General features: G+C 48.6%; 1 protein-coding gene across 5 annotated transcripts; it reads right to left on the bottom strand.

Moving 5' to 3' along the window:
* Positions 1–4,909: 4,909 nt before the first annotated feature.
* On the bottom strand, positions 4,910–13,776 carry ZNF668 (zinc finger protein 668). 5 transcript variants are annotated; one of them, XM_060649040.3, is made up of 4 exons: positions 13,514–13,588; positions 11,605–11,655; positions 6,868–7,539; positions 4,910–6,344 (listed from the first exon to the last, which is right to left on the bottom strand). In XM_060649040.3, exons 3-4 carry the CDS (start codon positions 7,515–7,517, stop codon positions 5,132–5,134), a joined length of 1,863 nt encoding a protein of 620 aa, XP_060505023.1. In that variant the 5' UTR covers positions 7,518–7,539; positions 11,605–11,655; positions 13,514–13,588; the 3' UTR covers positions 4,910–5,131. The 5 variants fall into 5 exon arrangements, with proteins under 5 accessions (XP_060505023.1, XP_081647826.1, XP_060505019.1 ...); XM_081791700.1 differs by lacking the exons at positions 11,605–11,655; positions 13,514–13,588 and adding an exon at positions 13,712–13,776; XM_060649036.3 differs by lacking the exon at positions 11,605–11,655 and having other exon boundaries at positions 13,514–13,634.
* Between the last annotated feature and the right edge of the window lie 157 nt (positions 13,777–13,933).

Genomic DNA, 13,933 nt, shown 5'->3' with positions numbered 1-13,933 from the left:
CAAAAACCATATAATCATCTCAATAGAAAATACATTTGACAAAATCCAACACCCTTTAATTACAATAATAAAAAAGCTTAAGAAACTAGGAATAAAAGGAAACTTCCTTAACTTGCTAAGTATCAAAGGGCATCTATAAAAAAATTCACAGTTAACATCATACTTAAATGGTGAAAGACTGCATGTTTTCCCCCCTGAGATCAGGATGACTGCTCCCTTTAACACTGTACTGAAAGTTCTAGCTGGGGCAATTAGGCAAGAAAAGGAAATAAAAGGCATCCACATTGGAAAAGAAGAAGTAAACTATCTCTATTTTCCAGGTGAGATGATCTTGTATACAGAAAAAGCCTAAAGAATACACACACAAAAACTATTAGAGTTAATAAACTAGTTGAGCCAGGTTGCAGAGTATAAGAATAATGTACAAAAATCTATTATATTTCTCATCACTAGCAAAGAAACAATCCAAAAATGAAATAAAAACAATTCCATTTATAATAGAAACAAAGGAAATAAAATACTTACATATAAATTTAACAAAAGATGAGTAAGATTTATATACTGAAAACTACAATATACTGTGGAAAGAAATTTAAAATCCAAATGGATTTTTAAAATCCTAAGTTCATGGGGCAGAAGATTTAATATTGTTAAGATGGCAATACTCTTCAAATTGATCTACAGATTCAGTGCAGTCCCTATCAAAATCCCAGCTTTTTTTTTTGCAAAAATTGGCAAGCTGATCCTAAAATTCGTATAGAAATGCAAGGAATCCAGAAAAATTAATCTTGAAATATAAGTTGGAGGAATCACAGGTCTTGATAAAACTTATTACAAAGCTACAGTAAGCAAAATAGTGTGATACTAGCATAAAGAAAGTAAAGATAGTAGATAGATAGATAGATAGATATGTATATCTTCATGGAATACAATTGAGATTCCAGAAATAAACCTGTGTACAGTTAATTTTCAACAAGGATATCAAGCCACTTCAATGGAAAAATAAGTCTTTTTATTATTTTATTATTATTTTTAATGTTTATTTTTGAGAGAGAGTGAAAGAGCGCAAGCGGGGGAGAGGCAGAGAAAGAGGGAGACACAGAATCCAAAGCAGGCTCCGGGCTCTGAGCTGTCAGCACAAAACCCGACATGGGGCTTGAACTTACAAACCACAAGATCATGACCTGAGCTGAAGTCAGATGCTTAACCAACTGAGCCACCCAGGCGCCCTAGTTCTGGGACAATTGGATATCCATGTGCAAACGAATGAAATCGAACCCCTATCTCAAACATACACAAAAATTAACCCAATATGGATCAAAGACCCAAATGTGAGAGCTTTGAGCTATAAAACTTTTATAGTTTACCAAGAATAAACTTTTATAAAGTTTAAGCTTGTAAGTTTATAACTAGGTTGTAAACTTTATAAACATGTGTAACACTCTTAGATAAAAACATAGGCATAAATCTTCATGACCTTGAATTAGGAAATGGTTTCTTACATATGGCTCTGCAAAGCACAAGCAACAAAAGAAAAAAATAGATAAATGAGATATCATCAAAATTAAAAACTTTCATGCTTCAAAGGGCACCAAGAAAATAAAAGGACAACCCACACAATGAGAGAAATTTTGCAAATCATAGGAAACTTCTACCTAGAATACATAAAAAGCTTTTATTACCGCTCAACAGCAAAAAGTCAAACAGCCCAATTAAAAAATGGGCAAAGAACTTGAACAGACATTTATCCAAAGATGACATACAAATGGCCAATAAATACACACAAAAAATGCCCAACATCATTTGCCATCAGGGAAATGCAAATCATAACCACAAATTCACACCCACAAGGATGGCTATAATAAAAAGGCAGATAATAACAGCCGTTGGTAAAGGTGTGGAGAAATTGGAACATTCATATCCTGTTGGTGGGAATGTAAAATGGTGCAGCCATTTGGAAAACATTCTGACAGTTCCTCAAGTGGTAGATACGCAAACAAGAGAATTAAAAAACATGTCCACATAAAAACTTGTTCATAGACTGTTCATATGAATGTTCCTAGCTGCATTATTCACACTAGACAAAGGAAACCCAAATGTCCATCAATTGTGAATGGATTAAAAAAAGTATCCCCATACAATGGAATATTATTCGACAATAAAAAGGAATGCAGTACTGACAAATGCTACAGCATGGATGAACCTTGAGAAGAGTGTGCTAAGTGAAAGAGGCCAGTTACATATTGTATGATTCCATTTACATGAAACATCCACAGGAGGCAAATCGGACAGAAAGTAGATTAGTGATTGACTAGGGCTAAGGGAAAGGAGTTGGGAATTGGGGTTGGGGGCAATAGGGAGTGACAGCTAATGGGTATGGAGTTTCTTTTAAGGGGATGAAACTATTCTAAAATTAGATTGAGATGGTTGCATAACCCTGTGAATAAACTAAAAACCACTGAATTGGATACTTCAAATGGGTTAGTTGTATGGCATGTAAATTATTTCTTAATAAAGCTGTTAAAATAATTTTTTTAAAAAAGTCAGACCATCTGAGTCCTCAGGGAGCAGGAACTGGGATGTGGGATGCCTGGGGTGTCAGAGAGGGGGACCAAGGGATGGGTGTGCTATCTGGTCCCAGAAAGGGAGCAGAAGTTGTGGATTTCTTCTAAACCTCCACAGGACCCACTTCATCCTTCATTGTAGATAGATACCCATGGGTGTCTGTTGATTAGGGTCTATGGTATCTTTGTACCAATTTTTAAAAGGTGCCTCGTCATCTCCAAGATAAATCATCTTGCTCAAGTTCACAAGTCAGTAGTAACAAAAATCCCCATTTCCAATACCCTAGTCCAGTTTGTTTCTTCCTTGGATTCTGTCAGACTTTGATCCCGGCCTGTACAGGCAGAAGGCCTGGAGTCAGTGCTTGTCCTACTTTGCGAATGGCAACAGGCAGTGAGTGTCCTTGGCCAAACTGGTGTCTCTTCCCGCAGCTATGACATCCTGGTCCCTGCTGCTACCATGTGGTCCCCTTGTGCTGCTATGGAGAACAGGGATAAGAACCTCTTCTAAAGCTACTGTCTGAGGACCTGGGCATGACAACTCTTGAGTGAAGTCCCTGACATCAAGGGGATACTTGCTATTTCTGTTCCTGGAGCTACCTGGTGTTAACAGTCCTGACTTTACCAGCTACTGCAAAGTCCCCTATGACTGGCATGTGGGCCTGGAGAGGGGGTGCACACGGGTCACTTCCTGAGGCTGCCAACTTGGTCTAGTGTTGATAAGAGCAAGTCTAGAGATGATAAGAGCATGGAAAGGAGGAACTGGTTCACTCTGACCTTTGGTTTCATTTTGGCTTATAAATTGGGAAGGCCCTAGTGGCTGGACTTTATAATCCAAAGTCCGTTCTTGAGTGCCCTTCTAAAAATATTCAAGGGGCGTCAGGGTGGCTCAGTCAGTTAAGTGTCTGACTTTGGCTCAGGTCAGGATCTAACGGCTCGTGGATTTGAGCCTCGCATCAGATTCTGTGCTGACAGCTCACAGCCTGGAGCCTTCTTTGGATTCTGTATCTCCCTCTCTCTCTGCCCCTCCCTTGCTTGTGCTCTGTCTCAAAAATAAATAAACTTAATGGGAACATGCTAACCACACTGCTTTGTACCTTATTTTTTTCACTTGACATATTTTCAAGATATCTTTCAACAACATAAGTTAATAGGCCTCATTTTTTAAAAACAGCTGCATAATATATTTTATAGTGGCTAGCTTTATGTAATTAGTCCTTTGCTAATGGACATTTAGGGTATTCCCGGTTATCACAAATTTTGCTGCACCGAGCATTCTTGTCTTCAACTTTGCCACGGAAGTGGAAAAAGAACTCTGTGGTGTAAATTTTTTGACATGTGCTTGCCAAGTCAAAGGGTATATGCATTTGAATTTTTTAATAAACATGACCAAATCATCTCCCCCCAAAAATTATATCAATTTATACTAAATGTGAGGTTTCTTTTTTTTTTTTTTTTTGGTCTTTAAAAAGTTGTGTAGTCTTCCAGATTATGGATATGACTGTAATTTAACAGCCATCCTTTCCCCACTGATTTGAATAATCATATTTACCATAAACTAAATTCTCAGAAATAGGGCTGTTTCTAAACCCTCCCACCCCCAACTCCATTGGCTGATTTATTCTTGTGCCAATAATAACCTATTTTAACTTCAGTGCTTTGGTGTTTATCTAGTATGTCAAATACATCACCTCCATTGGTTCTTAAAAATGTATTACAGGAGTTTTGGGTTTTCAAGTTGTGTTAATAAATCTTTTTGGGTGACAGTGAATCTAAGGATTAGACTAGGGAGAATGTCTTTCCATGCATGTACATGGTATGTCTCCATTTAATTAGGTCTTAAAACCTTCAGGACAGTAATACCATTTTCTTCATATAGGTTTTGCATATTTCTTGTGAGGTTTATTCTTTTGTAGTTTATGGGTTTTGTTTGTCCCTCTTTGTCCCCCAAGTAGTTTTTCTAATTTGTTACTGTAGTATACAGGAAATATACTAATTTAGGACCTCTGTGTATTATCTGTAAAAGGACAGAACTAGTCAGTAAAAGGTTTCCAGGATGAAATAACTATGGGCTAAACAGAGCTAAATAGATGTTCATTGTAGGATTTATCAATGACTTGAGTACACTCTTGATCACCAACAATCCCCAAGAAGGGCACAGGAAATTCCTGGTACTTCCTTGACCAGGGAACCGTTTTTCAAAAGACATTCTGAAAACATATGTTGGGAAACAATGCATCCAAAGACCGTTCTAGTTTCTTATCTGTCAATCCAGGGGTCTCCACTGAACCTTATCTGATGTCCAAACTCCCATTCCCTTTCCACCCAACCAAAACACAGAAGACAACTCAGTGTCAAAGTGAATGCTTTAATGAGTGTTACTCAGAGACACATCTCTCAATAGCTGCTGCCCACCTCCATCGTCCCCAGCTCTTTGTTGGCAAGGAGAGCTAGCTGCCCGGGGGTGGGGCAGGGATCTGGAGTCTAAAGAGTGAGCCGGGGCAAAGAGAGGTTCAGGACGCACCCAGTGAGGCCTGGGCTCCTGGGAGTGAGGTGGAGGGGCATGGGCTTCACGCTGGTCCCTCTTCAGGCATTCCTAGCAAAGCCACAAGGGGCTCGAGGGGCGTGGGGGTCCCGATTGGAACGGGGTGGGTACGCTCATGCTTGCGCAGGTCGCTGGCACTCAAGAAGGCCTTGGGGCAGTGGGGGCAGGTGTAGGGGCGCACAGAGCTGTGGGTGCGGCTGTGTTTGCGCAGCCCAGCCCGGTCAGAGAAGCTCTTGCCACACTGGGTGCAGGGAAAGGGCCGGAGCTCTGGGTGTGAGCGCTCATGCCGTCGCAGCAGCGTCAGCGTGGAGAACGTCTCCTTACACTCCCGGCACACAAACTGCGGTGGCTTCTCGTCAACTTCCTCACCTCCCACCTCGCCCGCCCCTGCCAAGGGACCAGGAGCCTCCCCAACCCCAGCATCTTGGCACTCCACATGTTCCACCGTCATGCCTACCACTTGCCACTGGGTGGCCATCACACCACCTGATTCGGGGGGCAGCCCTAGCAGCCCTGCTGGAGGGTCCCCTAGCCCTGCACCTGCTGCCGGGGCCGTTGAGCCCTCGCCTGACACACTGACAGGCAGTGCCAGCCCTACTACCAGCTCCTGTTGAGGGGGAGCCCCTGCGGCCTCACTACTCCGATGGGTCCGCTCATGCTTCCTCAGGCTGGACGATACCACGAAGGATTTTCCACAGGCGTTACAGTGGAAGGGGCGCTCACCTGAGTGCACCCGGCTGTGCTTAGTAAGGCTGGCTCGCTCGGCGAAGGCTCGCCCACACTCCTCACAGCGAAAGGGCCGTTGGCCTGAGTGGACCAACGCATGGCGCTTGAGGTCCCAAGACGCCACGAACGTCTTGTCACACTGCAGGCACTTGAACGGCCGGTCGCCTGTGTGCACCCGCCTGTGCATGGCCAGGTCTGCGGGCTGCCGAAAGTCTTTGCCGCACTTCTCGCAGCGATAAGGCTTTACCCCCTCGTGCGCCCGCTGGTGGCGCCGGAAGCTTGAGGGGTCGGAGAACATGCGGCCACAACGTGGGCACAGGAAGGGCTTCTCGCCCGAGTGAGTGCGCTCATGGCTCTGGTAGGAGCTGAGCTGCGTGAAGCCCTTGCCACAGGCTGGGCAGCGATAGGGCTTCTGTGCCGCATGGATCCGCTGGTGGCACGTGAGCGAGGACGAGCGGGAGAAGCTCTTCCCACACTCCGAGCAGAGGAAGGGGCGCTCACCGGTGTGGGACCTGTGGAGTGTGAAGGAGGGGTCATGAAGGTGGCAGGTCCCTCACCTGACCACTGCTGCCTGTCTGCTGTGAGTTAGGGGCTCCTAACATCCCGGGGGTAGGGGGTACATAGGGCTGCACCCCAGAGTAGGGAATCTTCAGGCTAGGTGTCTAGATCCCAGATAAGACCCCACCAACAGCCAGACCCCACTCCCACCTACTAACCTCCACCAGAGACCCTCCCGGTGGCCCAACTTCCAGCGGGTCCCCTTTCCAGTCAGACCCAGGCCAATCAGATCCCAACGGAATCCTCCAGGGCTCCCTCCCAACATAGTCTGCCCCGCCCCTGCCCAACCAGGGCCACCAGCTTCTCCCCACGGCCCAGCCCCACTCACCTTCCCTATTGGCTCTTTTCCCTCTTTGAGCCTCAACCCCACGCCCGGTTGGTCACAGGGCCACCGCTGTTGCGCCACATCCCTCCCTCCTCCGCCCCTGGTCGGTTCTTCCCAACCCCGGCTCCCTCACCACAGCACCGCACCCTCACCGCTCATGGTTGCGTAGGTCCTTGAGCTCAGCGTAGGCCTTGCCGCAGCGCTCGCAGCCATAGGGCCGCAGGCCCGCGTGGGTGCGCCGGTGCTTGCGGAACACCGAAGGGTCGGCGAAGCTCTTGCCGCAATCGGAGCAAGCATACGGCCTCTCGCCCGTGTGACCACGCTGGTGAATCTTGAGCTTGGAGAGCGCGCCATAGGCCTTGGGGCAGTGAGCACAGCGGAAGGGCAGCTCGCCAGCATGTGAGGCCAGGTGCACACGCAGGCACACTGGCTGCATAAAGCGGCGGCCACACTCGGGGCAAGGGAAGGGCTTTTCACCAGTGTGGCTGCGACCGTGACTGCGCAGCTCAGGTGCCGTTTTATAGGCCTTGGGGCACAGCGGGCATGCATAAGGCCGAGGCTTTGCCGATGCACTTGACACCTTGTCCCCGCTGGCATCCTCTGCTTTGGGTTCTGTCTCCGGCTTCAGCTTCGTTTCCGCCACCTCCTCTGTGTAGTCTACAGGACCATGGGTGGCAGCGTGACGCGCTGCCCTGGGCGCATTTGGAAATGTCTTAGTACAGGACAGGCACTTGTAGCGACGGCCGGATCGCTTGTAGCCGAGGGCCGAGGATGACCGGGCCTCCGTAGACTCCACCTCCATGGCCTCAGAGGGCGGAGCTTCTCTGGGAAAGAAGCAAAGTTAGACACAAGCCACATCCTTCTGCCATTCTCTAAGGCCTCTATCCTTAACAAAGCCTCAGAGAGGAGTTCTGTCTTACCAGCATTTCCCATGGGGGATGGCCACATCCTTCTTTCCAAACACTCCTGGGTCTAACACTCTGCACTCAAGTTTCCTGTCTGGTCTGTTCATTGAGGAAAGAAGTTGGACCAGGTAACCTCTGAGGGTCTAAGAGAGGAGTCTGGAGGTATCAAAATGTGCACCTGCACTTCTCTCCCCAGCCTCTGGGCTTTTCCAAACCTTGCACATTCCCAGAAGGCCCAGGTTCCGTCCATCTCACCATCTTCCTTTTCCAGCTCAGCATCTAAGGCCTGTGCCAGGACACAGAGTCCTATGCATGCCTGCAGACACAGAGGCTACGTAGATGTGGGTCAGACTTGAAGGTTGCCAAGTGCCCAGAGAAGACAGAGGTAGGTCCAGAAGAAGGCAGAACTAGTGGGCTAACTGGTGATTGGCACCGTCTGTCTGGAAGAAGTAGGTCCCCAGTGTATGTATTTTGTCTTTCCCTTCTGGTTAGTTAGCTTTCAGAGGCAGCAACTGTTCACACAGAATCCTGGCCTTGCACAGCTGTAAGGTACTCCACCCTAGACAGGAATCCTGGTCCACCCTCTGCTCTGGAATTGCTGTTGAGCTTCTGCTCCCATAGCTCTGGTAATGGGGAGCTCAGTTACTCTCAAGGTGGCTTGAGCCATTGCTAGCAATTACATGTGTCTCAGTATAATCAATATATCTGATTTAGCCTGGCCTCCTGGGACACCTGCTCTGGATAAGCCCCCTTCTTTCTCATTCATAGCCCAGACACCCTCCATCCAGCTGCTCCTGGGGATCAAGGCTGGGAGGAAATAGGATTAATGGCTGCATTAGTCTTAACACCAGCTCATCCTCCCTAGGGGATGAAAAGAAGAGGATTATGGGCAGATCCACTTAGGAAGGGCTCAGCAGCAGCTGCTGGGGGTGGCCAGGGGGAGGGAGGATGCTGCTATAGACAGGGCAGGGGAGCCAGGTGTGTGCAGAATCCAGTCTGGGAGGTAAGAAGCCTGAGTTCTACTGCTCCTTTCTAGGCCTGTTTCCTCATCTGTATACCTCAGGGTTTGGTGGCTTGGAAGTTCTGACCCAGGGAGGAAGTTCTGACCCAGCCAGGGCTGCATCTTTATAGTCAGCACCCTTCTGCCTAGCGGCCCTGCCTCAGTCCCCACCCCTACACGCATCATCTGCTATGTGCACAGACAGCTTCTTCATAAAGTATCATGTGACACTTTGTCCCCTGCTCAATAACTTTCCGTGACTTCCATCATACCACGCAAACTCTCAGGTCCTTCCTGGCTGTTACAAATCCCACCAATCCTTCCTTTGAGCCCCACTCCCCCCAGGAAACTCTTCCTGCATTTCCCCTCTGGTTTTTGTCCCCAATCCCACACAACTCTGTTCCACCCTCAGCTTGGTTCTTTTCACTTTTCCCACTAAGTGCTGGTGCTGGAAGGTGAGTTAAAGGGCTTGAGGACCAACCTTCCCCGTGGTTTGAATTTCCCCCTACAGTTCCCAGGGGATCCTTCCCTGTCTCTGGATGAGGCAGTCACTACCTCCTTTCCAGACCATCTCTGGACAGACTGCCTGATAAAGTTTCTCTTTAATAAAAAAGATAGCTCACATTTACTGAGCACTTGCTAAATAAAAGGCAGTTTCCTAAGCTCTTTACATATATTAACTCAAACTTCACGTCAACATCGCAATAAAAGTTCTATTATATAGATTCCTTTTTTACAGATATGGGAACGGAGGCCCAGAGAAACAATGTACCATTGTGGTTAAGTGTCCTGTCTCTGAAACCAGACTGCCTGGCTTTGAATCTTGCCTCACTCACTTCCTAGCAGTGACCTTGTGACATTTACTTTATGCCACAAGACCTCAATTTTGTCATCTGAAAAATGGAGGTAATAATAGTACTTACCTCACAGGGTTGGATGAAGACTGAATGGAAGTGATATGATATGAATAAATGCCCTCAATTACTGACAGTCTTCTGAGAGCCAGACACTTTGCTGAGCACACTACCTTATTTAGTTCTCTTACAGCTTTCTGAGACAGAGATCTTATCCTCGTTTTACAAACAAATGAACTGAGGTTCCAAGGGATTTAGTGACTAGCCCATGGTCACAAAGCTAGACTCAACAGCTGGGACTTGAATCAGATGTTTAACTTGCCTTGAGTTGCTGGGCCCTTGATCAGTCGTTTGGGCCCTCCCAGACTTGTCTGCTGCTGGGCCAACCTTACAGTGACCAGAACCCTGAATTCAGGCCACATCTTCACCTTCTCTCATCCCTGTAGAACTGCCTTGAGACCAGAACCAGCACCCTTTATGTCTGTTTCCCTCTCAGAGGGCTTGACCCCTGCATTCTGAGCTCTGGGCCTCAGTGTTCCCACCTGTGAACCAGAAATCAGAGAGCTGGAGGTATACATCTCTCCTCCTGAAGCACTTCCCTGGGGAAAAGGTAGGGAAGCACTTTCCTGGGGAAAAGGTAGGGAAGTAGGCTGGTCCCAACAGGTGCCCAGCTCCATAAAGAGCAGAGGGCCATGTGGGCTAGGCCCCCATCTAAATCCCACCATTAGCTCCTCACTTCATTGTTCACTGAGGACTCTTCCACCCATCACTCCCTAGAGTTATGTTTCTCCAAGTCAGGTCTGTGAACCCCGTCCCCTGCATGAGAATAATCATCCAGGGAGCATGAGGATGGACTCAGAAAGCTGTACTTTATTTATTTATTTTTTTAACGTTTATTTTTGAGACAGAGAGAGACAGAGCATGAACGGGGGAGGGTCAGAGAGAGGGAGACACAGAATCTGAAACAGGCTCCAGGCTCTGAGCTGTCAGCACAGAGCCCGACGCAGGGCTGGAACTCATGGACGGCGAGATCATGACCTGAGCCGAAGTCGGCCGCTTAACCGACTGAGCCACCCAGGCGCCCCAGAAAGCTGTACTTTAAACATCCTCTCAGGGCCATGCCAACCAACACTTAAGAAGCAAAGACGCATCCTTGGGTCTTCACAAAGCTTCTAGGAGAGGCACTATGACGCCTCTTTTTCATATACGGAGGTTAAGGCCCCAGTAAGGAAAAACACTTTACAAGCACACCTAACTAGTCAAGAGGCACAGACTCAAATCCAAGTCTTCAGGCCCCTGGGTTCTTTCTCTACCAGTCTTCATTTACTTCAGGTTTATGAGACAAATCAGGGGACTTTCGACTGCTCCTAAGACAAAGACCAGTATCTTTTCCATGGCTAGCAAGGCCCTGAATGATCTAACTCCCGCCTACCTCACCTTCCCCTCCATTTCATGGTGTCACTAGGCTCCACTCACACAGGCTGTCTTTCTTTTCCAAAAATAGCTAAATTCCTTCCCACCTCAGGGCCTTTGTACTAGTAGTCCCCTCTGCCAGAACCACTATTCCCCAAGGATCATTGTGTGAAATCTCTTTGATTTCATTTGGGCCTCAGCTCCCTGTCACCTCCTCAAAGAAGGCTTTCCTGACTACCTTTCTTTTTCTTTTTAAGTTTATGTATTCTGAGAGAGACAGAGACCGTGTGAGTGCAGGGGGAGGTGGGCGGAGAGAGAAGGAGAGACAGAATCCCAAGCAGATTCCACGCTGCCAGTGCAGAGCCCAACTTGGGGCTTGAACTCATGAAACTCTGAGATCATGACCTGAGCTAAAACCAAGAGTCTGACGCTCAACCGACTGAGCCACCCAGGTGCTCCTCCTGACCGCCTTTCTTAATGCTATCTGCATTCTTGCTCCTCCTCTTTAGTTCCCCTTATGGTGCTCATCTGGATAACATTCCTTGCAGGGTTACCACGGGCCAGGTATCATTCTATGCATTTTGTGTGTACTACTCAAGTTAAGCCTCACAACTGCCTAGAAGTTTCCTATGGACTGAATGCACACATGTATGGAGAAAGCCATGTGAGGACATAACAAGAAGGTGGACATCTACAAGTCAGGAAAAGAGTCCTCACCAGGAACTGAATTGGCCAGCATCTTGATCTTGGACTTCCCAGCCTCCAGAACTGTGAGAAATAAATTTCTGTTGTTTAAGCCCTTCAGTCTTGTGGGGTTTTTGTCATGGTTAGCCTGAACGGATTAAGTTAAACAGTATTATTTTCCCCATTTTACAGACAAGGATACTGAGGCACACAGAAATGAAGTAACCGGTCATGGTTACAGCCAGTATTCAAAGTCAGGTGGTCTGCCTCCCAAATTTCTGCTCTCTGTCCTGACTGTTGCTTTGGTAGCACTTACACATTTTATAGCTTGATTGTTAACTTTCTGTCTCCAACACCAGAGACTAGGCTGGCAAAGAGCCAGGAACCTTTATTATTTTATATCCTCTACACCTAAAACTGTGATTGGTGCCCCAAAACAAAGTGAATGAATCAACCTCTGAGACAGAATTCAAACCCAGGCCTATTGCTTCTGCCTCCCCTATAGTAGGTGTTTGTGAGAATGTCTGCCAGCAACTATTTATTAACCGAATTTCTCTGCCTTTCCAATTTCACAAGTTCCAAAAATCGCCCCATTATCCCATAGTGGGTTCATTGCTCTGGTGAGGGAGGTTTCTCTTTGCTTCACTACTGGCTTAGGAGGGGGACGCGGGCCTGCTGCCTGACCAGGCTGTAAAATGCCAGAGATGCAGGGATTTAATTCCCAGACAGCTTAGGCTATGACGCTGTGAGCAAGGATGAGGTTTAATAAAAAAAAAAAAAAAAAAAAAAAAAGGAGCTGCTTTTTCTCTTCTCTGCATTTTGGTCTCCCCCATGTGTAAACAAGTAGATGCCAGTAAGGCCTTTGAGCCATTGAGACCTGGTGAGATGATGGATGGGGAACTGAGAACTGTGCAGAAGTGAAAGCTAATCATCTCCTAGGCCTCCAAACTGGTCAGTTCACAACCTAATCCTAACCTACTTTTTCAGCCTCAGCTCCAGCCGCAGTGTGTCCCCCTCCCAACAGCCAACTAAGCTCCAGCCTCAATTCTCAAACTTTCTCACCTAAATGCATCTCCACTTGCAGTTCTCTCTGCCTCAGCAGCCCTTGCTCGCCTTCTCCCATGGGAAAATTCTTTTGCATCCTTCAAATACCTGCTTTCTCAGTGCCCTCAAAAATACTTAAAAGGCAGTAGAGGTAAGGGCGCCACGGTGCTCTGGGCCTCAGTTTTCTCATTAGTTAAATGGGGTCTCTGAGGTTCGTCGGAGTTCGAAGGGCGTTAGGGCCTAGGAGACGTGGTGAGAAGGGGCCGAGAGCGGCAGAAACCCGGCGCTTCTCGCTCTCTGCAACAGTCTATCTGTCGGCGCCCCCACCAGACAGACAACCCCGCAGGGCAGGACCCTAGGCTGACTCGTCTCCGAAGGCTGGGAAAACGGGGCCTCGGAGAACGAGGCAAGAAGGAGCGAACGAAGAATGAGAGAATGAACAAATGAATGGGCCAAGGACTGGACGCTGGACAAAGGCCTGCAAGATGGCGTTCTCTAGGACCGCGGGAGGGGCGGCCAGGACCTCGGCCGGGGAGGGGTGCCGCAGGCGCTGGGGACCTTGTTAGGCGGGCCGCGCGTCTGGGACAAAAGCCCGCAACATGGCGGGCTCTAGGACCCCCAAGGCCCGCACCGCGCAAGGCGGGCAGCTGTGCCAGCCGAGCCCAGACGTCCACAGCAGCCGGCCCGCGGGGACAGCCGGCGGGTTCTAGGACCCGCTGGGCCGGAGCCCGACTGCGCCCTCCCGGGGCCGCACTCCTCCCGCCCCGCCCGCGCTTCTCGCGCCAGGCCAACCCCATCCGCCCTCTGCACCCACAGGGAAACTGAGGCCTCTCGGACTGCGTCTGCGCTGGGGCGGCCCGGGGGGGGGTCCCTGCGGCTTCCCGCCGGCGTTTCCTACCTCAACGAACTTGGGCTGGCTCCGTGGCGTCTGCGGCAGCTGCTCTGACCGACGGAGCCCGGACACTGCCAGGGAGGGGCAGGCGCTAGGACCCAGCGGGGGGGGGGGGGGGGGGGAGGAGGAGGGGGAGGGAGAGGCGGGGCCGGAAAGCGGAAGTGGGAGGGAGCTTTCCCAGCTAGGGAGGAAGGCAAAGTTTACCCGAGCACTGCAGGTGAAAGTGGCGGAGCAACATCTTGAAAGGGGTCTCTGTGGGTGCTAACGACAGAGGACGCCAGACAGGTTTACGGCATATACCGGATTATTGCTATCTTGGGGCCAGATCACCAAGAACTGGAAGGCGGGAATACAGAAGGGCCATGCGCAAGCTTTGTAGCACCGAAATCCACTTATATTCCACCACATCTCCCTCAGTAGCGAGGA

This window comes from Panthera onca, chromosome E3 (genome assembly GCF_046562875.1).
Source record: "Panthera onca isolate mPanOnc1 chromosome E3, mPanOnc1 haplotype 2, whole genome shotgun sequence".
Taxonomy (NCBI): Eukaryota; Metazoa; Chordata; class Mammalia; order Carnivora; family Felidae; genus Panthera; species Panthera onca.
This window is presented reverse-complemented; position numbering and strand designations above follow the sequence as displayed.